Here is a 23,620-nt window from a genome sequence, read left to right on the forward strand (position 1 = left end):
TTCAGTTGTAACTGTTCACTTATGTGTGAGTGAGGAAAATTTGATTTAAAGTAAATAAAGTTGTCCAGTTAACATAAATGGTATTAGTTTGTGCAACATAACAGATTAAGTCTAAATTACATGCTTAAAATCAATTGATTCAACAAGACTCATTAGTTTTGAAATAAACTACTCATAATACTTTGAATGAAAGTAATGTTTTTCATTGGTTGAGCTTGACTTCTGCTCTTTGGTCCTATTTACCTGTATTAGGTTCAAATTACATAATTCAAATCTGTGGAAATAGGTGTCATAGTTAAATTAAGTAACCCCAACAAATCATTTTTTTGAGTGTACAGACATGTTAATAAGGTCAAAAACTTGATTTACACTGGAGGTGGTCTCTAATATAGCAATCAACCTTTGGCACCTTTCACTGAGAGAGGCTCTGAAGTGTTGCTGTCAAGCACAGAGGAGCATGATGATTCACCTGCATCTCATATAGCAATACCAAACACTAGCTGTGCCTGATATCAACGGCATAGCTTTGTCCTATTGTGATTTGAAGCATGTACCCCACGGCACTAAGACCAAAGTGTCAGAAGCATAATTGTATGCACCTCCCATACTCCTCCAGCGCACATCCCACTTTCAATGGTTCATCATCAGTGGCGTATAGTAGGTGCAGCAAGTGCAGTCGCACCAGGGCCCGTGACCTCCAGGGGCCCGTCGCTACCCCCGCAATGCATTTGCTGGAAAATTCTATACAGGTCCTTTCTGACTACCGGCGTGCCTTTGACCAGGCCAAGGCTACAGCGCAGACGCTCGCAAATAAATGGGGGGTTCAGAGTACATTTGAAAATGTTAAAGCACGGAGAGTGAAGCGTCACTTTGACGAACTATCGGAAGATGAGCGCTTAACCGATGCAGAGAGATACTTCAAAGTGCAGGTATTTAATGCAACTCTGGACATCATAATCAGTCAGCTCTCCCAAAGATTTGCAAGTATGCGGGAAACTTGTCATGTGTTTGAGTCTTTACGTCCTATGACCCTTCAACTCGCAGGTGATGAACTGCTTGAAAAGGCAAGACGTTTGTCAGACCATTATAGCAGGGACATTGCACCGACATTCCCAACACAACTCCTCTCATTCAGGTCTTGCTTTAAAACAGAGATTTCACAGAAGTCATATTTTCCAACTTGCCAAAATGCTGGTGGTAGATTATGACAGTGTAACATCCACATTCGGGGAAGTGTGTAGGCCTACTACTGTTTCTGATATTGGCTGTGACTGTGGCAACAGCTGAGCGATCTTTTCCCAAACTCAAACTTATTAAGACCTACCTAAGGAGCAGCATGGGGCAGGAGAGGCTCAGTGGGTTAGCTATCCTGTCCATTGAAAATACGAGAGCCAGAGCATTAAATATTGGGAACATCGTTAACGATTTTGCACAACGAAAGGCTCGTAAGATGGCCTTCTTCTAATGGCCTAGTTCACGCATATTGGGGATTCTATGCATATTAATGATTTTATTTGGTTTCTGCACGGTTAAATAAGTTAGGCTACATTAAGTTTTGTTTCTGCGCAGTGTGAGTTTATAAGCAAGCAATCTACGCTTGCAGTTTCAGCAGAGGGTTGAAGAGGCGCATTGAGCGCATTGAGTGTTCCCATAATTCCATGCGAGTTGATGTTAATGCAGTAATATTAGATTACCCTGGCCTGCAGGCTGTTAAAATTATTTTTAATGTTTTCACATGTAGGGGAGAGTGGGGTGATTGGTGCCAGTGGGGAAGTTGTGCCACCCCCTATTTCTAGGAAACTATAGAAGAAATTGGTCATGTGACCACACATTTTTGAAGACTCAGCCATTTCAATCATCCTGCAGAGAAGAGAGCCTCATTGCATGAGAGGTAAGCACATTTAAGTTAAAAGAACTGTTTTTTGCCTTTCAAAGTAAAATTTCTATGATCATGTTTTTTTGATTGTTGTGTCAAAACAGTTATAGACAAGTTTAAAACATTTCACACATGTTTTAGTGCTTTGGTAAGCTACATTATGAGTCTATACAGGTAGCATGATGTTAGCTCAAATCTGATGGATGATGCATTTTTTCCAAAATGGTGGGGTTGGGGTGATTTGTGCCAAAGGCCCTGGGTTAAGTTGTGCCAGTGGCACCTCCACTTATACTCACCCCCACTTATAAATAATGTTTTAAACATATTATTTTATTGTAATTGTGCATTTTATTCTTACATTTTATCACTAAAACTATGTGACATTCTTTATTTTAGACCAAAAATAGAAATATACCATCATGCCACAGAGTTATATGAGGAAGACAGGCAGGGCATACTGTATGGAGAAGGAGCTGGAAGAACATATAAAGGCACTAGCAGTAATGTTTCACGGTCTAAGTCCATGAAATGCTGTGAACTTCACACACACACACACTGACCAGGAAGCCTGGGAAGGAGAGGGGGAACATCATCTAGGTAGTAGCAGTGGCAGAGTTGACATCTACACAACCACATCCAACCACCTAAATCTGCTGTAAACTTCTCTGATCAACAAAACTTTAATCTCATTTCAGGTATGACTTCCCTCCACACAAGATCTACAACATGGATTAAACTGGTGTGACAATGGAAAATGACCTTTGATGTGCTTGTGTGGCGCAATAGGCTTGTAGAAAATTGCCCTTTGATGTTGTAAAATAACTTTAAATAAACCTTAAATGAGTAATTTTGTATTGAATTTGTCTAGCTTTTATAAAGCATTACAGTGTCTGAGATCAAAATATATTGTTTTACTTCAATAATCGTTGGCACAATTTACCCCAATGCATTCTCTTCAAAGGCACAACTTACCCCGCACCGGGGGCAAGTTGTGCCACAAGACCACTTTTTTTCAGAAAGCTATATCTCTTAAATACTGTATTTCAGATTGAAAGTGATTGTTCCCAGAGATGCACCACATCCTGAAATATATGTTCATATTGTAGTTGGAAGCATTACTATCATGGCCTCCCTTTAAAGTAAAAACTGGCACAACTCACCCCACTCTCCCCTAATGGATCCTATGTAGTCGTGTGTTACTACTATGTAGTCGTGTGTTACTACTACTAAACTACTTCGGTGCCTCAGGCCCTTTGCATTAAACAATTGAAGTCACCCTTAATGTGTATTGCATGTATCAGAGTTAATTCATCCTGGGCCAAAGAATGTCGGTATGGAGCCCGCGTAGCGCTCCCGCACCTGGGCCCACCATTGGATTGTTACGCCACTGTTCATCATCACCATTAATCTATAATTGCGCACAGAGGCTATTTATCAGACCAGTACAATCATTTTAGCTTCTTTCTGCATGATTTCATAAAACTTTCTTTAGCACTTAAAACGTTTTTGAGAATCTGCTCTTTGTACTTGGTGCTCCATCTTCCCTGCCTTGTTTGGATAACCAACCAGGTTCTCCATGGGCTGTGTTGGTAATAGCATTAATATTTTTGATAATTCCCTAAACACTGCTTTCTTATGGCTTCATGTCTTTCAAATTCAACCTGCTATTATGGAGGAACCACTGCATCACATTGGCATGTGTGCAGGCATTCCAGTATGTGTGTGTGTTTCCATTCACATTTGCAAGAATGTGATCAGGAATAGTTAGCCTGACATAGCCATACTCAATTCTAGTCAGAATATGAGTCTGACACTGCTCCATTGAGATGTAATTATGGGCAGGGATGGGCACAAATACATCAAAATGTATTTCCAAATAAAATACCAAATACCCGCCTCAAAAATGTATCAAAATAAACTACAAAATACAGCAGCCAAAAAATGTATCAAAATAAAATACTGTATTTTTGTATTTTCAAAATACTACAAAATACTTATTTCTAAAAGCCTTTTTCGTCTATCCCTTCACTTGTACACTACCTGGAAAAACATCTGGAAGCAAGAAACTCCTATCATAATCAGTCCACAGATTAGATATGCTGACCCCTCATGTTAGACATCCCAATATAAACCTCTGCCCTGAGAAATGTTTGGTAAACTCAAAGAACCCTTCCTTAAGTATACTTATTTACTCTATTGGTGTATTAGATTGCCCACTATGAATTCAGTGACAATAACTCAAAGACAAACAATCCAAATTGATTATTTATTTAGAAATTTAAATTAGGTAGCATTTTAACCTTTTAAGTTATTTAACACCATCACTACCACACTTGTGAGTTTCATCACAGTTGAATAATTTTGTATACATCTGAAACTGGTGTGTGCACACAACCTCTATCAATGTAAATACATAAAAAATCAGGTTGTCACATTAATACCATCCAATCAGTTAAGCCAATTAGAAGCCAATAATTATGACATTATCAATCATTTCTTATGTAAAATGTGCAAGAGATTGGAAATGTCCTTGTTTGAGGTAGGAAATTATCTTGTCAAGTCACCATAGCACTGAAATATTTTACAGGTCAGAGCACATAGACAAACTTAAAGTCTAGAAAAAACTGTAAAACAGAAAAAAGAAAGGAAAATAGCAAACTCAAGTGTTCTAAGCTTGTGAACTCAAGCAGAGACTTTCTAATGAGGAGACACAGCACTCAAAAAATCCTCCATAGAAATGCATGGGGTTGGTTTGTAACGCCAATATGGCAGTTGTCTACACATATCCCGCCCCTTCCACGGCACAATGTTGACATGTGTGTGATGTGAATACATTGAGCCAATCATATGGTGTGTTGTGAAGACATCGTGCCAATCATGTGTTGTGATCTCGTTGCTGGAGCAAGGTTGGTGTCGTGAAGCCTTGCGCACAAGGCATTTTCATCATCTCAATAAAATACAAATTACAAAATAGTATTTTGTATTTGAAATACGTATTTTAAATACATGTATTAGAAATACTGCCCATCCCTATGGGGCGTGTTTCAACCGATACAGGGGGGGAATGCCTCTGCATTCAATTGGATAGACCAATCAGAGCAAGGTTTTGTTTTCTGGTCTTTTGTAAAAGTTATTGTGCCGTCAATATCTCCTACAACACTCATTAACGACATCTAAGAGATATGTAGTAGGGTAAACTATTAGGAAAAAACTGAAAAAACCTCCCCCGGCTCAAAAAAATTCTCCTAGGCCCTCCCCCCTACCTGAATCAAATAAAACTGGTCGAAAAATGACGTTTACAAGGCCAGCAAATGTCATAAGCACACATACACACACACGGGTACACACGCAGCGCTGATCATGGGCGTTGGAGGCATTCTGAAAGTGGGTGGGACATTTCAGCGGGGGGTATGGGGGGTCCCCCCCCCCCCCCCCTCAGATTTTTTCTGGTACATTTTAACAGGTTATTTAGATACTTCTATATAACAAAATAAAGCTATTAATTCAATGACTAATTTCGGAACCAGCTTTATTAACCTCATGGTATAGTTAACCATGCAGTTGCAATATCTGTTAAATTAAGTTATTTTATGCTTTGAATGCCATGATTGGCTATCGGGAGCTTCGGGAGGATTCCCGGTGGGCCGTTAACTTTTTGTGCCAGTCTGAATGTCGTGATATATTGTTTCTGAAGTTCATTTGCTGCGCCCTCGCGGCACTTCAGCAGCCTACATGTAGAACAGTCGCAGCCCCTTACTCGCAGTTTCCCCAAATATTAACAAAGTAGCACTCACAAAAACTGTTCGGAAGTCGCAACTATATGAAGAGTTCAGATGCAAAACCTAGTCTATATTCGCAACAATTAAAGGGAGTTTATGAGCGGTCCCTCCTCCAGTGGTACGGTCCTAACGAACGCCAGGTTGACACACAGTTACAGTAATTGAGAGTTAAAAAAAATCGTTATTCTTCCATCGTCCAGTCCAGCAGCTGTCAACATAGAACGGAATCTGTACATGCCATTTATATCCCTCTAATACTGCTGTGACTTAGTCCTTGACCTCTTGACCTTTTAAACTGTTTTCTCACATATTTTTATCCTGCTCCCATATATGGCCACATTCATGAGAATAATAACATATGGCGCTCTCAATTTCATAGCAAAGCAAGTTAGTTCAGGATGCCAGCCAAGTGATGCAGAGGCTGCTCACCTAAACAACTACGAGGTGATTCTTCAATGGGCAGTCTCTGGCTTACTGTTTAAAACATGCCTTGTTCAAAAGGAGGTGTTGCATTGTATTGTTACATATGTTGAAGTGTAACTTGCATAAGAAGGTCATAGTCATCTGATGCACAATCACACTTGCATTTTATTGTGGAAATGTTGTTCTAAATTTCAAATAGAATGTGTGGTGTTGTCTAAAGATAACGTAAGTTATAGATTAATTTTTCATTGCAACTGCAATACATTTCTGGTGTGTCGACTTTGTCCACCTCTTTACCCACTCTTCTTTCGCAATATGTTCTAGCTAAGCTAAAGAAAATAGATCTCCCCACATCCAACCCCTCTTAGACCTCAGCCATCACTGTAAGGCCATCCCTCATTGCAGTGTCAGTAGAAGAGGACATCAAACCCCTACTTCAACGCCACTTGACCATCATGCCCTCTGGGTGACAGTATAGGTCCCTGTGGTGCAGAGCTTGCTCTAAATCCTGGAGCCAAACCTACAGCCGGAACTAAAAATGTTAAACTGCTAATGGGATTATAAGAAGATAGCCTAATGGTATAACAGCAAATTGGTCATTTTTAACAACTCATTTTGGAGTAGATTTGGTATAACCTCCAAGCATGCGAGGGAAATATAACACATACCATTCCCACAAACTGGACATATTATGTATGTAATTCTGTGGTCAGGCACAGATAATTCCATGGAAAAATAAGAAATGTTTTAACAGCAAAATATTGGCAACTATATTGGCAAAAGATTCCCATACTGGGAAGCTTTGATCAGTGCCAACTGTGTTGTTGATGTGCTGTTGATGATGTTAAGTTTCTCCATTACTGTTTGGAAGCTATTTAGCCAGTTTTAGACAACACCTTACTGGCCCTTTAACAATAATATATAAATAGAACATGTTACCACTGTCCTTAAGACAAATGTTATGCATACTTCCCTTATATCACAACTCAATAAACATTGAAAAAAAATGGATCACATGACACCAACGCTATAATTTCCATAATGACTTTCAGATGTAAAACGACCTTATAGGTTGTGAATTAAACTGCTTGTATTCAATGGGCCTAGTGTGAAAATAGTGTAAATACATTCAGTGCACTGTTTTATGTTAAATGTACATGATGGGAAGTGTACTGTATCTCATCTATCAGACCAGACGCAAATTCAGTCATGAATAATGAAATAATCTCTTAGTCTCCTAGTCATTCATTGTGGTGTAATATTTTCACTGAAGTTGGTATTTATGGCAGAAATAAATGGGTCATTTTGCTGTCAATATTGTGGAGACAAACAATGACCTCGACTTACTATTATTGTTGATGCTCAGCTCCAATACCTTTTGTGTGTCAGGTCAGAATATTTTTTCCATAGTCTTTTTGTGGCCTTCTTTGACATCTATAAAGAAGGTGCATTTCTGGCTATCCATAGTTTGACCTTGTGTCAGGCCCTCATTATTATACAAATGGAACACTGTAGCTACCTGTTCTGTCCTTCTCTGAATGTGCCTGATATATGTGAGTTTGTAATCCTCTCTCTTACCATTGGGTTTGACCAGGAGTAGGGTCAGATTTGTGGACCTTTGTTGGCATTTAATGTAAACCATTTAAGTCTTCTCGATGTGATGACTAATGCACATCTTTTGCAAATGATTAGGGATCAAACATGTTTTTTTATACAAAAGCAATACTTTCAATCCCTTTTTTCTTAGCAATTTATTGTGTTGTTGAAAATAGGATAGTGTATTATCTGTTCATTTACAACTTTCTATCGATAACCTGCTTGTTATCTTTAATTGAATGTCTGTATCACATCTCTATGATGTAGTAATTCTAAATAAGGAATGCAGCCATTTGTACAACTAAACCAGCTTACTTTTTAATAACAATTGTTGACTCCCTCCATGCCCAGCAATTTATGAATGTATCAAGTTCACTGGTATGCTCTTTGGGGACAAGCTAAACATTTAACAGTCTAAACAGTATATCCTGTCCTTTCAGATTTGGATCAGTCTTTATTTGGATCATGTCTGGTTTTAGCCAGTAACGTTTTAAGGATATCATACCATTTTCTCTTTTTAAAAAAGCATTTAGAAGACGAAATCGTGCATGTTATATGCATCTCATATGGTGCACATATTATGTGCAGACCACATGCATTAAGCCAAATGCTTTGGGAAGAATCCTCCCACCTCTGTTATTGAAAGAGTGTTCACGCAACTGAATGTGCAATTATATTCACTAGTGGTCATATTTTCACGTGCACTGTATAATGAGATCTTCCTTTGGTAGCTTGTTAATTGGCCATGCATATTATAGGATATATCCCTGTGGCCCCTCCATTTCTTTCGACCGACGTTTGGTCAGGTGGATTGATGTATAGGAGTTGTTTCCTTAATTATTTTTGCGCATGTAGCATTGATGGAACTGCTGTAATTAGTTAAAGAATAGGCTCCGACGATATCCTCACGCATTGATTCGCCATCAAACGAGAGGGGGGGGGGGGGCGCATCTTAATTGCCCAAGACGTATTGATCAGTCCTCGTCAACGCAGGCATGCATAGTACTCACCAATTCAATGTTTCACGCATGACGATACAAAGGTCAAGTTTTCCCCACTGTCACGTTATAACTTTCCCATATTCAGTCTTAAAAGTACAAACGTTATAATGGAATAAGCATTTCTTAAAATCATTTCTCATCAATCAAGACATTCTGTATGCTTGGATAGAGGCATATCATCAGCTGTTGTATGAACAACTCAACATCATTTGTGTACAAAAATAATAATCGACCCGTTTTGTTTGCATGGGACTTTTGTATTTTACCAATGAAAACTCAAGTTATCTGACAGAATGACAATGGAATAAACACCTGTAGCCTAGCCTATTCTTGTGGCAGCTCTCCAAACAGAATAATTGTATTATTTTTATTCTATTATGCTATCTGTCTGCTAACTGTAGCCTACTTAACTGCACTAACGCATTAAGTAGGCTATAGCTTTATTGGCCATTAGGCTATTGTAAATTAGGTCAATTGTCTTACTCAGAGGCTGTCTCAAAGATCATTTCCAGATACGCAAAATGCTAAAAATGTATCATATTTCGTGTGCTATTTCATAAATAATGCGCATGATTAACAATTATTAAATTCTCTTTATTGGAATAACTCTTTGTTACTTCTTTACACTCTATTCACACGTTCAAGCATTCAGTACTCAATACTACTTCATTCCTGTTCCGTTACATCATCTTCTATTGCGAGCCTTTTCCCGGGATGTTGTCTCTTCTCCTCAAGGCGAGGTTTGGACACGTTATCCAGCAGCTCCAACAGTAGGCTGGCTTTACTGCAAGTAGCAGGATCCTGAACGTCGCAAGGACCCCCGCTCACGCTTACATCCTGGATCGTGTCATCCAAATACTTTTTCCCAGAATATTGGCGATTCTCCAGACCTAAGAGGTCACCAGTGTCCAGGTCACTCTCGTCTATCTCGCGCCTACCAGGATGCTGCCGCTTGCTGAACGTCATAAGGTAGCGTTTCCCCGGGTGCTGCCGTTTGGAAAGTTCATTTAAGAGTGCGCTCTGGGCAGCCGGGTTTTCAGCAAACTGATCCAGGATGAGGCGCTTCCCTGGGTGCTGCCTTCTCTGGAGCTCTAGCGACTCGTCCAAGGCATCCTCTCGCTTTCCTGGATGCTGTCTTTTCTGCACGTCTGTGTAGTCTTCATAGTCGTCGTCTTCGCGCTTTCCTGGATGTTGGCGTTTTCCTGGATGTTGTCGCTTCTCTAGCCAGTTGAGTTGGGGTGACAACATATCTGAGATGCAAAATACAGGGAAACAAAAGTGTGTCAAAACTTTTGTTATGAACCACAACACCGAGGTTTTCTATGAGCAATAAAGAGCAATAATTCATTTTAAATATTTGTATGTCATGTTGTCATTGTTCAATTTAGTGTCACCTCAAATAATTTCAATAACTTGTTGGAGTAGATAAGCGAAAATGTGTTGCTTACCATTTTCACTGTCATCTTCCTCAATTTTTCTGACAATGGAGCGGATAAGTAGACTTTCGGCGCGCTGAAGGATGTCCCTAAGCGTTGGGCGCTCCTCCAGGTCCGCTTCGCTTGGGATACTTTGTGCTTGGCTCACTGTGAAGTCACACACCGCCACCGCTGCCAACAACAAGAGGTATGCCGACTTCATGGCCACCAGAAACCTTTTCTTTTCTTCTGTGATTGTAGACTATCGGAAGGAGAAATGGAATTGTCCTGAAAAGAAGGGAAAAGACAGAGAGAGAAAGAAAGAAAGACATGTAAATATTTGTAAAGCAAGTGTCATGTTTCCACCCACATTTTTGTATTTGGAAGTAAGCTATGCATTAGGCTACATTATCTTTACGATGAATGTTGTATTTTGAATGTCTTACCTTCAAAGAGTCGTGAAGTGGACTGTAGTACAACAGGATCTTTCTTTCTCGTCGATGAAGTTTCTTCTTTGCAACCAAGGCAGAGCCGCTTGAGAGGGTAGTTAGTTATATGCTGCTCTGGTGGGTCCTCCTATATATACTGGCCTCACGCCCCCGTCATGATCTTTGCACTGGCGTGAGTGAATGGATCTCTTCGCATCTTTGATGTCACAACTTCATCATAAGGCGGCTGGACTGTGTAGTACTTCTTTAAACCTGTTGAAGGCGCTCTCTCTTTTTATCCTGCTGTAAAACTTTCATGCACATTTTCTTTAACAACCGACGCTACAGAGCAATTTCAAAGTTGGGGTACAATATCATTACAATGGTGTGTACATTTCTTGCATTTCATTAGCTATTGAAAATGATGAAAATGAACAGGGTATGAATAATGGAGATGCAGTTTTATCATACTTAATGCACTTTACACTATAGGCCTACTAAGTTGGAGTAGGCTAAGCTTTATTTTATCAGAATGCTAGTATGTCTTTTTGTTGTGTTACAGTTACAGACGCTACCCTATAGATATTGAATGATCTCTATGTGCCTGCCTTTGTCTGCCTAGAAGAAGTTTATTTAAATGCTCGTTTTGGTCCTTCTGTCCTAAGTACTGGAAACAGCCTTTGGGAATTCCACGCCTCATGACAGATGGCCATTTGCGCAAGACCCAATTCATCCCTTTCAAATTTGCGTATTCATGACAGCTTCATAATAACATTCCTCTGGGTAAGCAGACACAGGTTACTGGGGAAAGCCAATATCATTGTTTTCATTTCCCTCAAAAGCTTTGAGACCATTAAGCATAATCACCGTACTAAAATCTCGACGAACTCCAGCTCAGGCGATTAAGTGACTCGTGAGTGACAGCAATGCGCAGAGCGTGTAATAGAATCAATTGGATCTCTAAATGTGCTGTCACGTCCAATCCTTCAACCTGTCAATACACGTCACCTTTCACAGTATAAAAATACTTCTATGCTTAAGATATGTTCAAGAACGCCACGACAGGAGCCATGAATGACCTTACACTAGAACCATATCTGAGCGTGGGTGTATAGAGTCAGCTTTTTGAATTTCCATGAGAATTCAGCCCATATATAATAGGCCAGGTAACTGAACTTTGCGTCATAGTAGGCTATACAGGCTTTGTAATTGTGGATTGGATTATTACTGTGGTAACTCAGTACTCCCTCCACATTTTTTGCCACCCCTAAAAAGTATGTATGAAAGAGGTGTAAAAAAATAATCTTTTTTATACGTTTTGTCTTCAAATGCCACAATGAAAAGAATGAGGGAAATCCAATTTTGAAGGTAAGCAGATTTAAGAAAAAGATCTTCACAAATAATTACATATTACATATTTTTAACAAAAATACATGTGGCACAATTATTGACAGCCCTAGAAAGTATTGTAATGATTGATGCAACACACAGATGTCCAATCAAAGGTTTATTCACGGAAGCGGGAAACACACACATACCAAGACACCATTACACAGGAAACACAAGGGAAGTCGACATGGTAAACGCAATTACACTCACTAAAACCGACATTACACAATCCAGCATTCACACACATTGCATTCTGGGAGGCTAGCGCTCAGTCCGGAAGATACAGACGTTACACAGTCCCCTCGCGAGCCATTGCCGTCCTCGGCAATGTCTCCTCGGCTAAGCCATTGCCATAACGTCGGTGTGGGCATTCACTCACTTAGTCCATCAGTCCGTGGTACCGCCAACAACACGTGGGGTGCACACCGCAGGAGCTCACTCGCCAACTCGGGGAACCACAACTGCTAGCGGTCCAGTCGCCGCTCGTCCCCAGCTCCCTTTCAGTGACCACCCTCAGGTCACACTTACCGCGGTGTGCCACCGCAGCACTCCTCCAGCTCCAGGCGGGGCCCTAGGTGGCCTACACTACCGTAGACTGTGGCACCAAGCACCGGAACTCACGGGTCAACTGTCGCTGCACCTCCGTCGCTCCACTCCACAGTCGCACCGACCAGGACAGGCAGGCACCAGCTCCGCTGCAGCCGGACACGCTGAGCTCTCAGGCCGTCAGCTACCGGTTTCGGCGTCCCTCCTCACGCTGCCTCCTCGCAGAGCTGGCCTCCGCTGCTCCCGGCCCGCTCCACTCAGTCATGGTCGCGACGAAGGCTTGACCCCCCTTTTCTGACTCGTGCCTTCAACCCAACACAGCGAACCTTTTTTTTCTCTGGCGCCGGCCAACAGGCCAACTAGAACGGGCGCCCACACAGCACGGTGCCTCTCACACGCACCCGAACGTTTTAAAGTTCAGTTTTTCCGCCGAAGCTGCCCAACCGTCGCAAGTTCGCTGCCCCCAGCGGTTCCGCCAACCGTCCGTCGTCAAGGAACCTCTTCCTCGCCGCTATCCCTCGGCTCTGCTCACGCGTCGCGACCAGGGCCACCGCCAACTCCAGCCTCAAGCCGCCCGGGCCGGCCGGGGCAGGGGCTCCTGGTCTTCTCGCAGCGGAGTCAGCGCCCAGTCGGCGTCTTCTCCTCCGAGACCATTCTTCAGGCCCCTCTTCCGGCAAGATCTCCTCCCGTGGCCGCAGGCAGGTCCAGACGACAGCTCCTCTCCTCCGACGGCAGTAACAACAGAAGGCCTTAAAAAGATTTTTAGTAGCCCTTACAAGGGCTCTTTCCGGATCCTCTTCCGTGGGCCTCCACCCAGTGGTGAGGTCTCCCGTTCCCGGCTTCTCTCGCTGGGTGGAGGCCATGTTGGAAAGTTGGTTCTGACACCAATGTAATGATTGATGCGACACACAATCAAAGGTTTATTCGCAGACCAAGGTTTATTCGCAGACCTCATACCAAGACACCATTACATAGGAAACATAAGGGAAGTCAATAAAACAAGCACGATACACGAACAGGGTAGTCACATACAATACGCCGGGTAAAAAACATGAGGTACAACCTAAAGAAAGACTACACAAGCTAACAGATACATGACATGGTAAACGCAATTACACTCACTAAAACCGACATTACACAATTCAGCATTCACACACATTGCATTCTGGGAGGCTAGCACTCAGTCTGGAATACACCGACGTTACAGTATGTTATGCGTGCTTATGAACTTTCAAGCAGCAATCCATGATTTCTTGTTTCATCAAGGTGTAAAACTTAAGTCTTAAGGCTATGACATGGTCCCGCATCTGCGTCCCGCGCACGCGCACTTGTGAGCGCGTGGCGAGAATTGCGTAAATTTTACGGCATTCATCACGTTTTTGAGTCGACCGAAAGTTAAGAGTCACTTTGACACGTAGACTGCGCATGTGTGAAACGGAACTGCTGTAAACATTCCCCTCCAGTAGGTGGAGCACATAGAAGAACAACACTTAAAACCTAGAAACAAACCTAGACAGAAGAAGACTTGTTTGGTTACCATAACGATGATGGAGCAGAGCGCCTGTCCTCGCACAGCTTGCCTGGCTATCGAGTTACGTAAAACACCACGTCACAGTCCACAGATACAGATTCTTTAACGGTTACTTTACCATCTATTCCAGACACAACATTTTAGATGAGTTGGGGACGTAATTGTCCTCTCAGGCTGGCCGTTCTGTGCGTTATCTTCCATTTTTTAAACAGGATGGCTATTGAGAGCTCTGGCTACTCGCTATTATTGGCTTGATTTGGTCATGGGCCCTAGATCATAGAGCACTGGATGAGATGGCAAACAATAAAATAAAAAACAACTTAATGAACTGTAAAATGAAATGGACTGTAAAAATGCGCTACACATGGCATTAAAAACCGAATAGTTTATTTATAGTTCGACTATGGATATTTCACGTCATGTTCGAATGCATATTCGAATATCGAATAAAAAGTGACAGCCCTACTCCCTGCCTAGAGAGCTGACATGACTGGATTAAATGCATCTTTAAAAAATGAGCGTAGCTTAGCACCTATTCCTGAACAATGCTGAAATCAAATCGCGAAACTCCCCAGTAACACTTGTTGAGCATTCTCGCCTGTTCCGTATATAATGCGTTATCAATAATGATAATAATAATAGTAATAAAAGGAATGTGGGAAATGGCAGTCTATCCACCATACATTTTCAGGGAACTAACATAAAGAGTATGTGCCAGTGGAGGCAATGAAGTGAAATGCTGGTATATATCAGTGTGTGTCCTTGGTGGTAGTGCAAATACTGAGCGGTGCAAAGTGATTCAGAGTGCAAGGGAATTACTACATTGATATACAATATACAATAATTAAAAAAAACTAACTAACTAAAAACTAAATAGCTTACATCTTGTTTATAATTCTATGAATGAATAGTTAAGGCTTAATATGCACAAAGATCAAAACAGATTGTGAGGCTAGAGGCTCATGTAACCGGTAACTATCTGTCTGGAGGTGGTTTGGCAGGGTAAGGGCAGAGAGGCAGTGTCATGTTCAATAGTCAATATCACCCCGCCACTTCTGTGTCAGGTTGAAGAGCTGAACAGCCTGTGGAGCAAAGACTTCCTCAGTCTGTCCATTGAGCCTGACAGAGATAGGAGCCTACCACTGAACATGCTTCTCTGCCTGGTGAATGTAGTATGCAGTGGGTGACAGTCATTTTCAATGAAGGACAACAGCTTGTTCAGGGTCCATTTTCCTGCCAGTGATATTTTGAACTCCAGCTCAGTGCCAACAATAGAGCCAGCCAGAGGGCACCAGGGGAGAGTCCACTCTCACCTGCACCAGCTCGTCTCTCAGTACGAGGGGTTGGATGGTGTTGAAAGCACTGGAGTGATCAAAGATCATGATTGTCACAGCACTGCTCCCTTCATCCAGGTGAGAGTATGCCCCATGTAACAGATAGAGGATGGCCTCCTCAACCCGCACCTTCTCCTGGTAAGTGAAATGCAGCAGTTCAGACGAATGGCGGAGCTGACCTGAGGTCTGACCGTAGGTCTTTGTTATGTGTGATATCAAAGCTACTGGCCCGAAATCATCCAGTTCCACAGAGTTGTAGCTGCTTTGAAACTGAGATGAGGCTTGATGTCTTCCACAAAGCAGGGACCCTCCCTAGTCGTAGGCTCAAGTTGAAGACATGTTAAAGTGGCTCTCCCAGTTGGATGGCACAGACCTTGAGTATTATCTTGGGTGCACTCTGTCCAGGCCTGCCGCTTCTCAGCTCTGCTGTGATTTGATCTTTCAAATACAGGGGTGTTAACCACATTGATCTCAATACAAATTTCAAGTTTTTGCCTGAAATTGCACTGTGCCTATTTACAAGGGCATTGTTCCCACCTCTTTTGGGGCCTACCATTAAATGTTGGACCTCTATAGAAAGCTGAGAACCTCTAGTTTTCGTTGGTCAAAATAACTGTGTGATGTACTCACACAGAGTTACAGAGGCTAGAATATAGTTTTTTACAAGCATCTCTGAACTGACCACATTTCAGCCCTCTAGGTCACTTGATATCACTTAGAAACGCAACTGAGCCATAGCACCAGGTCTTGTGAAGTTGTGTGCAAAAGTAGATCAATATAGAATGAAAATATGAGTGCTTTGGACTATTATTTGCCAAGGTATGCTCATGCGTTTTGTAAAATGCCTATGGAAACTCCCTAATAGGACTTTTTGTTATCCAAAATGCATACTGACCATCAAATGCTTACTGCACATGAACCCCTCTGTGTAGAAGCATAATCCTGGTCTCAAATGAAAGGTAACACTTTGAGGTTTCTTGTGAACTATTTACATTGTATGTCAGGTGTTCTGATATAGACTGACTACACAAAATATGGAATAATTACAAAAAAGTCTCTATTTTTGCATTGACTTTGTTGGTTCAATGAGTGTGTATAAGATAGACTGTACATCTGCACAACTAATATTGGATAATACAACATGAAGATTAAATTTCTATGGATTCTTGTGAATATTTCAGTACCCAATATGCTGCATCTACTTATTGTGCTGCAGCTACACTGCACCCAGAAGTCAGGTTAGCACCAAAAGCCAACCAACTCACTTGGTTTTTCTGCTCGCTGCCATCTTGCCAGTCAAGGAGTGAAGTGTCCAAAACCTTTCTTTTTAGTAAACTATGTGTAGGCTACACAAACAATGTTCTCAATACTCAAATGCATGTGTAGAGACACTGATGATACTTCAATCAAAATGTCATGTTGTGTCGAGCCTTCTTAGTGTTTTAAAAATAGCGATTTTGACGCGATCATGTAACCTATCAAAATAGTAGTGCCCCTAGCATTCCCATTCAATAGGCCATTTCACCCGAAAACGACAACGTGGACAAACTTGGTGCTTCGGACCTAATTATGCTTTTAAACGAAAGTTTGACTTGGGTACATTCACAGAAACACTCAAGGATGCATTTTGGCGAAAGTTACGCTTTAATAACAGTGGCATGTGTGTTATTGTTTCTTATTGAGGACTTTTTTTTCTTCTCAGAATAAATTTGTTTCCCTTTAAGGTGCGATCTGTCTTACAGTTTTTTACAATTGTTTACACACGTTTTCAAAACTCTGTGTCTATTTTTCAAAACTCCACACACAAAACCCACAACTGCTCACACAAAATGCAAAATGCCCCAAATCTCCAGCAAAATGACACACAACATTCAAAATGTCAAAAACACATGTTTAAAGCAAACATTCGCCTCACATTACAAACACTTTTGTCATAATATGACATTTTGGATACATCATGTACACACTGTTGCTCAAAACCTAAAGCTCTTCTGTCTTAGGCTTTCTATATGTATTTCCATACAAGAGTGAAAGTTACGGTATCAACAAAGAGAAGTTGAAATACACAGTAAAAATGCAAGCAATATTGAAACCAAAAATAGTGATTTTCCCCAAATAATTTGCTGTTGTGAATACAGTATTTTACAGCAAACAAGAAAAAAAGCAAAGAAGAATACAGTGACCACCAGATGTACATGGAGTACAGTAAAATGTACATTTACAGTAAAAACACTGATTTTGTTTTTTTCTAAAGACAACTGTGTGTGTGTGTGGGGGGGGGGGGGTCGTGTACAGTATGTATTCATAGGCCTATAGACTCTTTCAACTGCAGAAACAAACAATTCTACAGTAAGCGTTCCTAAGGCATTTCTGGAGGCACAGAAAAATGTATTGAGCTAATGGTATACTGTAACATGGGAACAAACAAAAATAGAGTAAAAAGACAAATTTTACATAAAGTCAACTTTTTGTAGAACATTACTGTAAGCTAAAGTCCGATTACTGTAATTTTCAAAGTATCTGCATTGGTTCTGAATATTTCAACCGGAAATCCTCTAGGAGCAGATTGAAAGGGTCTATACCTATATAGAGAGTATATCTATTCATAGACCTATACTAAGGCAATGATTGGATGGTGTTCAGTAAAGTAAAGAGTGTTTGTACATGTGAAGAGAAAGAGTGAAGCACTGGTGATTTAGTGTGGCATTTTGATGGGTTGTGTTTGAAGAACGAAATCAAGTTACTTCCTGTTAGATTTTTGTGTGTTAGGTAGAAAATTGTGTTTGGTGTTTTGCAAAATGTGTTTTAGTCAATTGAAAACTGAGTCAAACACTGAGAATTAGTGTATGGTTTTGCAGATTTGGTGTCGGGTTATGATGTTTGGAGGACATGTTTAGAAAATTGTGTGACAAGCAAAGATTTAGTGTGTAAGCAGTTGAAAAAAACTGTAATAGCTCTTTACTCATCTTTACCAGGGGTGCCAATAAATGTGTAGGGCATGTGAAACCTAGTCAGTAAAGTTCCTTTTTAAGGTATATTGTTTGTGAACCTTTGCTCAAATATTCTCAGCATTTCAGAAGCATGCAACTGTCTGAATTCACATCAGTCATTTGTCAATGCACCCTATACAATTTAGTACAGTCTTTATCACTGTATTTGTAAAGTCATGTTTTTACAAACATGTTTTGACGAAAATACTACCTGATTGAAAATCCTATTTTCTTGCAGGTTGTTCCATTGTTTACAGATTTGGATGATCAGTAACAAATAATTGGCTTCAGTCTTACATTCCTGTCTTACTCTGCTTTAAGTAGTTTCCTTCAGCTCTACCAACAGACTTTTAAACATGGAGACAAACCGTCACCTCGCCAGGCACAAGGGCCACAAACCCTCAGCCAGCCATAATTACATGGTGACAAGTCTAAACATCATGGTATGCCGCCTACTGTGCAAGTCTTTAGGACAAAACTCACACAGTCATAACAATTAGGGGGCAGGTCAGGGTCCTGATACGAGGAAGACATCTAAATATACTTCCTCATAAGAGACAGTAGTGTTGTTCTGCCTCTCACCCACCCACTTTTGCTTGCCTGATCTTTATCTTCTTTTAAAAGTTAGAATGCAGCGGCTCCCAGGGGGTTGCCACAGCAGTCTCTGAATCCAGTCGGAGTCAGAGAGACTTTTGTTCTCTTGAGGCATCACCTTGACATCTAAACAATACGTTTTTGGGACGGATCATGTAAAGGAAATATGTTTTGGTTTCTCAATTCGCTTAGTAGAGAGCAGTCAATGTTGACTATAGTAATTAGTAATTAAGTAATTATTTGCGTTTCAGATTGTTGTGCCACTACAGTGACATTTAACAAATGTTGTACTTGGATTGGGCAATGCAGAGGCTAATTCTGTACTTCTATATCAGAAAAATATAGTGTGTGTATGTGTGTGTGTGCGCACGCATGCGCGTGCGTGTGCGTGTGTGAAAGAGAGACAGTGTGGGTATAGGTGGCAGGGTGTGAATGTGCATTTGTGTGAGTGTGTGTGTGTGTTTTTGTACACACACACACAATCTCAATCGTGTGTATATTTTGTGTTTAAGTGTGAGGGTGTTGATGTTGAAAGTGAGGAGCGGTGTCGTCTCTGAGAGACAGGTCGACAGGATGGAAGTGGACAGGCCCAGTGTGATGCGTAAACAAAGTAGTAAAGACTACCCGCCTGCTGTGCCACTACGGCACCCACAGCTCCGCACCCACTGACACTTCACTGACAGAGGTCACTGAGCTGACAAAGAGGTGACATCTTGCGGACAGGCTGAGTGTGTAGCTGAGGACTGGTCACTCTCTCACTCTCTCGGAGAGGGTCAGAGGTCACGGCTGTGTGTTATTTTTCCAGCCTCCCGGCTCAGTGGGCTCTGAATCACGCAGTCGGTGCTGCCGCCTGTGGACCCTGAAGTGGAGAGACAGGACACAAGTAGAAAGAGGAAAAGTGCTGCATATAAATAACACAAATATCTCTTCCATGGTGAGATGCTCTGCTTATCTGTCTGTCTGTCAGTCTCTCTCTCTCTCTCTCTCTCTCTCTGTATGTGTGTGTGTGTGTGTGCTGCTGTGTATATGTGTGTTCCCTTGTGTGTGTGTGTGTGTGTGTGTGTGTGTGTGTGTGTGTGTGTGTGTGTGTGTGTGTGTGTGCGTGTGTGTGTGTGTGTGTGTGTGTGTGTGTGTGTGTGTGTGCGTGTGTGTGTGTGTGTTTGTTTGTGAGCCTTGTAGACCTGACGCCTTGTCAGTGACACTCTTCCCAGAGTATTTGGATCTTGTCTTCGTTGCTTATCTTTCGGATCCAAATAAAAGCATTTAAATGTGCTGCTTGTGTGTGTGTGTGTGTGTGTGTGTGTGTTCAACTTTGTGAACAGAAGGAAGTGAGTGTAGTGTGAAGACCTGATGAATGAGCACTGCCAGCAGCAGGTCTATTTATTCAGGGGCTCAATAATCTACTCCAACGTGTGTTAGTGTTGTCTGTAGAGCACTAGAATGTGGAATTACACCCACATTACTGTAAATACAAAAACAATAAGGAATTACTGTCAACAGAATTGTTTCGTAAGTTCATTGATCAAGAATAATCATTACTCACTGGCCTTTAAGCCACTCGCTGTTCATTAGTTAACGGTGATCGTTAAGCACTCCTCAATGGAGCAGTAAGCAGTCCTTTAATGCAAGAAATGAAAATGTAAAATGACATAATTCTAATTTCAATTTAATTAATGATAGTACAAGGAATGAATGCAGTTTCGCAGTTTTTTTTACCATTAACCATCAGATGCAAATAAAACATAAAATAATGCATATAATGTTTGTGTAATGTATTAACCTGTTTTATACTCTGTGGCTCTTAAATGCATCTCTTATATCCTCATCTCTCTCTTTTCCATCTAAATTTCAGCTACATTATTTATTTTCATATCTCATTTTGTCTAAAGATCTCAGCTGTGAACTTTGTCAGAATCCCATTATCTCTCAATAAGAGTGGGGAGGCTGTGTGTTTGTGCCGGCAGAGCCAGTGATTAGTGTGGCCCGAGTAGCACCCCTACATCTCATCACTCCTCTCCTCTCCTCTCCGCTCCCTGCCTCCCTCTCTCAATCACTCCGTCTATCCCACGGAGACGGCCTGTTTCTCTCCCCTCCCCAGATTTACATCGCTCTCATTTATCTTCACACGCTCTCTTTCTCCCTAGAAGGGTTTCTCTCTCTTTCTCTCTCCCTCGCTCTCTCTCTCTCTGTCTGTTTTTCTTCGCACTGCTGGGTTTGTGTCAATGTCTGGTGTGCCTCTCTGCTGTTATTCTCTCTTTCTCTGCTTTGTTACATCCTTTTTGTTTTCTTCCTTTTCCACTATCACACTCTCTTACTTTTTCTTCCTCTCACTCCTCTTGCTCTTTCTTTCTTTTGAGTGTAGTTACGTTTTTATGCTTTCTTTGTATGGTGCATGTTTAGTAACAGCAACCAAGAGCACATCCATAGTTTGTATTACAGTAATGAATACGCTTTTATTTTGGAGATCAAAGTATTATTTTTTCTTTTTTTTTTGTTGTATATTTGCTGTAAACTTTAGAGTTAATTAGACATTTGGAACAAGTCTATAATGTTGTGTTGATGGACAAAGACAATGTACAATGGTTAATTTAGTTCTACAACATTTTAGGATATGCCATATTACAGTAAAAGAATTTAGCATAGCATAGCATAGCATTTTCCCTCTGTCAAGCTGAAACTGATGATGCCCTTGGACAATAAATTTTACATCAAGGAGCACGATGCTTGCAAGTGTTTCCAAACAGCACTTCTGACTAAGCGGATACGTTCTTGTTCGTGTGTGACCTTTTCTGTGTTATGATGAGTGTTAACTTCTCTTAGTCCATCAACAAACGACCCTGTCATCATAGCAGCGCCTAGTCTCTTGTGGGCTGGCTGCGAAGATCAGGATGTAACTGAGTGTGTGTGTGTATGTGTGTGTGTGTGTGTGTGTGTCTGTGTGTGTGTGTGTGTGTGTGTGTGTGTGTGTGTGTGTGTGTGTGTGTGTGTCTGTGTGTGTGTGTGTGTGTGTGTGTGTGTGTGTGTGTGTGTGTGTCTGTCTGTGTGTGTGTGTGTGTGTGTGTGTCTGTGTGTGTGTGTGTGTGTCTGTGTGTGTGTGTGTGTGTGTTTTCCGTGCTCTCTGAGGGAAGAATGTGTGATTTCAGTAACTACTAAAGGAGTGTTTGAATGAGGTTTGTTCGGACATGTTTGTGGGGAGGGACACTGGGAATAGAAGGGCACTTGAGGATGATTCCCGGTGGGATTCTCTATGACTACACACCCTCTGCACTCCTCCGCTTTCTTCTTCTTCTTCTCCTTCTTCCTTTTTTTAATGACACACTGCACAATAAAGGTGGAAATAGTTTATGTGACTGAATGATTGTGTGTGCGGTTGTTTGTTGGTGTGTGTGTGTGTGTGTGTGTGTGTGTGTGTGTGTGTGTGTGTGTGTGTGTGTGTGTGTGTGTGTGTGTGTGTGTGTGTGTGTGTGTGTGTGTACTGACAGGCTGTCACACATTATGATCCGTGTGTGTGAGAGAAATGTCCCCTGTGGGTCTATGACATTCCTACTGTTAACACATTTCAGTGTGTGACAGAACTCATACACATAGATCTAGCCCTTGTCGTATTCATACTCTGTATAAGGCAAAGGAACCTATATGGTGTCTTGAAAGCTGGGGTTATTCAGTTGTGGTCTCCAGCTGTACAAAGGGCTTCTATTGACCTACAACCTAAAATGGTAACCCTAAAATCTTTTACTTTTGCCTCCTAGCCTCATAAGTTTGGTATCTCTGTCTTTTCTATATTTCTATCTGCAACACTCTCTCCATCCATCTTTCATTTTGCCCATTCATGTTATTTCTCTTGAATGTATTTTGTTGACCTGACTTAACCTATTGCTCAGAGACACACAGGCGGCTGTTGAGTAAAAAACAGATCTGGCAGCTCATTATTCTGTTGAGATGTTGCACATGCATGACAAAGGGCAGAGACAGGAAAAGGTTAATGGACAGTTGAGACTCATCCATGGTGCCAGTTCGCTCGGAGCGATGAAGGACGCTGGAATTCACTGATAAAATGGCCAATGTGCCGTTACAATGAAGTTTGTTTTCTTCCTTGTTTCTTTCAGAGGCCAATGCAAGGACATGGAAAGATTCAGTGATACGATATCACCACCCACTGATCACCACAGCAAAGAGGCGAGGAAAAGTCATATGTCCAATTAGCATAAGTTAATATGCGGTGCGCGGGTCCTGATGATGGATTCATTGAATGGGAGTTTTGTTAGTGGCCCCACACAACTGGCTAATGAACCTCACCACCACAGGTATGGCCAGGTGGAACAAAATGAACGTCACTCTGGATCTGTGAGATAACCATAAAATTGATAAATTGAAGTTTAATAGCGACCTGCACAGGGCAGGGCTAAAGTTGTCTGCCCTCTTTGACTGAGCTGCCTCTTCCAAAAAAATAAAATATATATTATTTTCTTGGATTAAGTTCTTTATTGCTACGACAGATATCCACCAATTCATTTCCGTAGAGGCCATGGTATCATTGTCCCCAAGGGGAAAATGTGTCTCCTTAGGCGCATGTTGTAGCCTAGAAAAACGAACTATTGCTTTTATTTTTAAACTTGGCTTCACAGTTCTCTTGCCTCTGCCATTCAAGTCACCCCTTTATAAAGCCTCTTCCATGCCTGGCAACAGATGAGTGCGTCCGAAATGTCAGCTGGAACAGT

At 41.4% G+C, this 23,620-nt stretch overlaps 1 protein-coding gene across 1 annotated transcript; it reads right to left on the reverse strand.

Moving 5' to 3' along the window:
• Positions 1 to 9,248: 9,248 nt before the first annotated feature.
• Positions 9,249 to 10,663, reverse strand: trh (thyrotropin-releasing hormone). Its single transcript, XM_076267071.1, has 3 exons — positions 10,537 to 10,663; positions 10,124 to 10,378; positions 9,249 to 9,925 (listed from the first exon to the last, which is right to left on the reverse strand). Exons 2-3 carry the CDS (start codon positions 10,311 to 10,313, stop codon positions 9,342 to 9,344), a joined length of 774 nt encoding a protein of 257 aa, XP_076123186.1. The 5' UTR covers positions 10,314 to 10,378; positions 10,537 to 10,663; the 3' UTR covers positions 9,249 to 9,341.
• Positions 10,664 to 23,620: the final 12,957 nt, after the last annotated feature.

Source organism: Alosa pseudoharengus, unplaced genomic scaffold (assembly GCF_046254945.1).
Source record: "Alosa pseudoharengus isolate Yale_2024_CS ecotype anadromous, Long Island Sound unplaced genomic scaffold, YU_APseudo_1.1 YU_APseudo_1.1_scf_4, whole genome shotgun sequence".
Taxonomy (NCBI): domain Eukaryota; kingdom Metazoa; phylum Chordata; class Actinopteri; order Clupeiformes; family Clupeidae; genus Alosa; species Alosa pseudoharengus.

Excerpts from the sequence above, each read along its gene's own strand:
- trh (XM_076267071.1), bottom strand. The coding sequence starts at position 10,313 with ATGAAGTCGGCATACCTCTTGTTGTTGGCAGCGGTGGCGGTGTGTGAC. Across the intron at positions 9,926-10,123 it reads GGAAGATGACAGTGAAAATG|ATATGTTGTCACCCCAACTC; the intron begins GTAAGCAACACA and ends TTTGCATCTCAG.